The sequence below is a fragment of the Echinococcus granulosus genome, assembly GCF_000524195.1.
Source record: "Echinococcus granulosus chromosome Unknown EG_S00213, whole genome shotgun sequence".
Taxonomy (NCBI): domain Eukaryota; kingdom Metazoa; phylum Platyhelminthes; class Cestoda; order Cyclophyllidea; family Taeniidae; genus Echinococcus; species Echinococcus granulosus.
The window spans coordinates 70,198-76,008 of NW_020170593.1; the positions used below are offsets into that span (position 1 = coordinate 70,198).

At 44.0% G+C, this 5,811-nt stretch overlaps 1 protein-coding gene across 1 annotated transcript; it reads left to right on the forward strand. All coding sequences in view use genetic code 11, as the record gives it.

Annotated features, from left to right (window-relative positions):
* Positions 1-2,042: 2,042 nt before the first annotated feature.
* Positions 2,043-5,498, forward strand: EGR_10373 (hypothetical protein; the record flags this gene model as incomplete). Its single annotated transcript, XM_024499622.1, has 5 exons — positions 2,043-2,202; positions 3,081-3,151; positions 4,009-4,179; positions 5,184-5,342; positions 5,376-5,498. 5 exons carry the CDS (start codon positions 2,043-2,045, stop codon positions 5,496-5,498), a joined length of 684 nt encoding a protein of 227 aa, XP_024345970.1.
* Positions 5,499-5,811: the final 313 nt, after the last annotated feature.

Below are 5,811 nucleotides of genomic sequence, written 5' to 3' on the forward strand. Positions count from 1 at the left end.
GTCCATTATGCATCCAAACTTCATCGTTATTGTCATTCACATTACTCGGAATGACACAAGGTGAAAAGGAAATCCGAATCGCCTGAAGTAAATCGCCCTGCCTTGAAATGTGGATGGTGTAACAGGTACGTTACTTAGGTCTAAATCATTTTAGATCAAGAAGGTCGATCGTGAGCATTTGTTTTTGAAGATTTTATCGAAGTCGCGAAAGCTATCAAGGGGAGTTACTCTCTTACACGCAACAAAACACAATCAAGTCCAGGCTGATGAGTGTACTTGTCAAACCACACCGAAATATGAGTTTCATTGGCTGCATCTTAGCACGTTTACATCGACAAAGCGCAGGCCTGAGAAACTGCATTGTTGAGGAAATTCGGACGAAGCCTAGTGCCTGGCACTTAGCGCCGCATTTCGCCAGGTGCCAGTGGTAGGAATAGCATGTCAATATCAGAGTGCCCACAAGTGGTCAAAGCCCAGAAAGATAAAAAGCAAGCTTTTAGCCCAAATATCCTAACTGTATTACGAGCGTTCAGAATATAGGCAGAGTAGCACGACTAATCTGCCTGTCCCGTAGTGTGCTCCTGTTCACAAACTTCTACACGAAGAAGACACATCTTAATGCTACAAATGCGTGATCAGTCAAAAGGTGGAGCTCGTAAAATTGGAGCGGATGACAATTGGGACCTACCTTTGGCACACTAGTACTGCGTTATGGTGCTATCGTATCCGTCAACCACTGAATATACACACGTCCTTCACACGCTGTTCAAATTAGCTGTAGGAAGACTGACCTGGATGTCAAGAAGAGCAACTATGATATGAGCCTTAAAGATGGGTCCAGAAAAGCACAAGAAGTTAATAAGCATTTGGATGTTTACTATGACTGTCTTATCGAAATCACCCCCTTCTCCGCATCTGCATCAGGTCCACATAATCAGACTGGGATCTGCTGCCGTGGATGACACCAGGAAAGATCAACAGGCTTCGTAGACGGAGCCGTCATACTGACGAGAGAAAACTTACGTGCAATGCAACAGTACTCGAGCTCGTGCTCGGGAAGAGCGCACCTCTGTTCTCACAAAATCTGCATACAACGAAAGTCAGGGCCTTTCACCATCTCCGACAACTAAGCAGCTACTTGTAGCCGGTGAGATAGAAATATTTCAGTTGCCTCACACCCAGCCTTCACGTAGACCGCGTGGAACTCTTATGCACTGTATCCCGTTGTACTGTCTGCAAAATTGGAGGGAAAAGATACCGTGTCAAAAGCCAATTGGAGTCAGCACATTTCCCGGATTTTATAAGGGAGTACTAGTTACCCAAGTAATTAGTGACCACCGCCCCCGTACTAGTAGCACTTACTGTGCGATTATTAAGATGCACAAAACCTTTAAAAACAGATCACGTATTTGTCCATTTTTCTTAAATCAGATTTTCTTGAATGCGCCATTAAGGCGAGAAGCGGTCAGCAAACACGAATATTGAGATAGAACGTCTATAATATTATCAGGACAGATTATCTCTAATTAGAGTTGGAAATGATAAACGCAGAACAAGTCACACTTGTTGCAGCACTCCAGGACCTACCACCTTTAGGGGCCTACACAGACGTCGAAAGGTGGCTTTAAAACCCGAGATTTGACACCTCAGTTTCTACGTGCCCTACCGTAGAACCTACTTCCAGACGCCGTCGAGGCCGGGATAACCCTAGACACCGACTTGAGAGAATGCTGTACTACCTTAGTTCAATTCGCCATCGACTAGGAAGAACAGACACTTACTAGAAAGTTCTTTCCATCAATAACAAAAAGTGGGCGAAGACGACTAGGAGTATGCAAAGAACCCCTAACTACTGGCAGAACGTACACGTACCATAAAAACGCGTTCGTATACAAGCTAAAGGAAGGAGAGGGCACTCGATTAGGCCTCATAGCTAAAAGGCACGACAGTGAGTTGAGTGAGATCAGCAGTTTTGCACCCCCAGGAAGCGTTGTCAGGCAGTCTCCACCTCATCCTCGGTGGTTTCGCACAGTTACGTATAAATGAAACCTGGAGGTGGTGGTGGTAGTAGTAGTAGTGTCAGTGCCGGAGTTAAGGCAGCCATTTTGGAAGCCGCTCCGTCCTTCTTCAATGATGACGCCTTAGATGAACTTCTTCCTCGTCTTCCCTTTCTCAATCCTCTCGACATCTACGATCGTCAAGGTGACAAGAATGGCTACCGTCGTCTCGATTAAAGGGTTACGCCAACAAGGTCTGGTTGTGCAGTCACGACAGCCTTAATTATTTTTGCGTGGCTGAAATACATTACATGGACTTCGAATTATCCTCATGACTGTGGCATGACAATCTGCCACTTGACAAAAGCGCTAAATCACGGATGACAGGAAACATTCACACAAGTGCAGACTTTTAATGACCTCTTTCTTAGCTGTGAGAAAATACGGAGCTCACGGTTTTTCTGAAGGACCTTGTCCATTGGCATGAGGTAATGCGAACCTCCGTGAAAGCCTCCGTTACAGGCTTGATTCTGCCTAGAAATTTTTCCCTTTGGCATAGAAACAAATAAGACTCACGTCCAGAATTATAAGGGGTTTTTAAAATTAGTTTTTAGTTGAAACAAAAATGTTGACAATTTCTGTGAGGAGCGATGTGAGGAGACGGGCTGTGATGGAGGCTGTCGAGTAGCGGTTGTGTGGTGGTTGGGGACCAAGCGAGAGTTACCCAAGGAAGTAGGTTGCCAAGGTACGTGAGGCTGTTGCTATTGGGCTGTCTGAGCTCCGTGAAGTCTAATTTCTGGAGTAGTACATAATTTATGATCAATGAACTTACCTTATTTTTCCATCTGGGACGGGTGCTTTGACTTCGTTCAACTTTGTCCTCGGGTGGGCATCGTATCACATTATCTTACTTTTTGTGACAGCCAAAACACAACAAGGAGGATGAATGAGGTATCGCATCCTGGTTGCATGCAACGTGTGTGCAAGAACAAATACGTGAAAGGAAAGGGCGAGGAGGGAGACGTTTCTTTAGAGAAACATTTCACCACGTAACATCGTATACATCACCGCCTTCCCTCACAGCCCGAAATGGCACAGCACAGGGCAGAACAGATCAGCAAAGGGGACAAGAACAGTGCACGGCAAACTACATTGTACTTCTCTATCCCAGTCTTCGTTAGCCTATTAATCGTGCAGACTGCACACTGACAAGCTGCTGAGAGACGGAGGCAGAAAGTAGTCTCCAGGTTTACCGCTGTTGCTTCTTTTGAGTAGTATTGTTCCTGTTTACTAGCGCTGCACACAGGTGCACTTAAATGCATATCCACTTAGGCATGATCTATGTATATACAAAAACAACAAACCGTTAACCAAGAATGCGGACAAACAAAAATATTAGCAATAGTGTAGTGACCTAATAACATAAATGTAGGTGATTGACAAAAATTTGCATAAAAAAGACATTACAAAAGTGTGAAATACAAGAACTAAAATACCTTCAAGGTTTTATATGTTGCTACCACTGTTCCAACTACCTGGCAATTACTTTCCTTTATCTGATATCATCATTGAACACTAAAGTGATGATGCTTTCTAAGGTCACCGCGCACCCCATAATTGACATGGCGGATGTCGCAATCCCTCGTTAAGTACTGAATCGCTCCGGTATGCATTTGATGATATAAGCATCAAGTGAAGGACAAGTTTTGAAAAACGAGTACTTTTCACCGCTCCAGATGGTAAAGATGGATTGTCTATACATCTGCGTATGCTTCGACAGGTTAATGTAGATTTTGTGCGTGTGCCGGATAAATCGGGCGTTCAACAGTTATAAGGTCCAAACGTAAAAAGGCTTTAAAGGTGTAGCTTGGGTTAGGATTTTATCCTGTTTCATACATATTTTTGTGTGCTTTTAATGATGCTGTTATGGTGCAGTCATGCATTGCGAAGGCCTAGTTCATTCATTTTATTTTCGGGAAAGTGAATTGTGGCAATATGCTCTGATTCTCAGGAAGTGATTGAACTTGCCGAAGCCAAAAATTTTGTGACTAGTCTACCAGATGGTTTTGAACTACTCCAGGACGAATGCCTTATCAGCAGGAAGTGGTGTCTGCGTCGTTTTTCTGGTGATCATTTACTAAATGTTGCCTGCTTTTTGGAACTAGAACTTCGTTCCTTCCAGGTGAGTGGTTATTATTTTTACGGTCATGGCCCTTGTTTCCAGCAAAGTTGTTCCACTATGAAACTGCTTTTACGCCCTTCGTCTTTTCTTCTTGACTGTCCTATCATATAGACGTGACGTGTTCCTTAGCAGTTTGTGATAATTGAGGTCGAATCAATCCATGGATTGCATAGATTGTTAGGTTCAGATAGCAAAATTGATAAATGTGTTTTCTGGCTTTTGAGTAGGAATCGAGAAGATCCAAACAAATAACCTCAGTTGGTGTCATCATTGTAAATGCAATGGCTGGAGTGTCGTGATCGAATGCCCTGCCAGATGGGTCTTTATTGCTAATGCATTAAACAGCTGCCATGTTAAGTGTCGTCTTTCGCTTTTTTTGGTAGGGTTTCACCAGAACTCTGGTCCTCTTCTCTGAATGATTCGTTCACTTGACTTCATTACCACTGGTGACTCATCGAATATGCACAAATAGGTCGCCTTGAATTCATTTAATGGGAAGTGTTGGGTCCAACCCCGCAATATTTGAATCGTCGGCATCTCATCTGTTTGACTGGATGTTTTTTTCGCTAGCCTAATTCGAGACCTCGGTCTTTCAGTAGTTGTGCTTCGAATTCCCTCCACATGCCGCCCCCTGCATCATCAGAGAATTGGTTTGGATGAGTTTTATTCTTTACAAGGGTTTATTTTGCGTTACCTTATGAAACTCGTCTTCGGTATTTCACGCTTGAAGGCTACAATTCAAGTACAAATGGAGGGGGATTGTGGAGACTTTAATTGAAGTGGTAGCATTACTATCCATTGAAAGTTCTTCTGCGATTCATTCTTGAAACGCATTTTGAAAACTGACGGAGGAGTAGATGACTGCTCCACAGTTTTACAACATATGAAAGCTGGTCTGCTGTTCTTGAGGCGAAAGTATGGTGATTGTAGCTATGCCATCGGAATAATGTGCTCAGGTCCCTTTTGGCCGTAGGTAGTCTGTTTTAACCCATCCTTCACGTTAGGGGCAGTGCCGCCGCCAAGCCTGCGCTTCAGGTTTAGGCACAGATGTTCAGTTTATTTCCTCCTTCCCTAACCCACACCCCAACCCCTTGGTCCTCATATCGACTGATCTTATTATGGATCCTCGTGACGGCTATATCGATGCATACGATGCATTTGTGGTGCGGTAGTCACTCCTTCATTCTTCATGTCAGGCGGTAATGGGCGATTGCGAGGTAGCCACAGGAAGTGAGGAGAGTCTTCTAGAATCTCCCTCGGGACGAGACACACCTTTTTCCGCCTTGCAGCCAGTCATCTGCAAAGCTCACAGCCAGTAGGAATATTTTGCTTTGATGACGTCTCCTGCAAAGCTTCGGAATCGGGCAAATGGTAAGTGCTACTTTTCTACGGGTCTATTTATGTGTTAAATCATTCAACTCACTTGTTGCTTAGTTACTTCCCTAAATATTCATTTGTGTCTGTACATCTGTTTGCCTCTAGCCATTTATTCGTCTCCTGTTTATTTTCTAACTCCATCTTCCGCCCGTCCGACACGTGTGAGCAGGTAAATACTAGATGGTGGAGTGAGGAGGCCTAACGACAAAGGTTAGATAAAAATGGAGGCTCGAGAGGAAGTGAGTTAGTAAACTA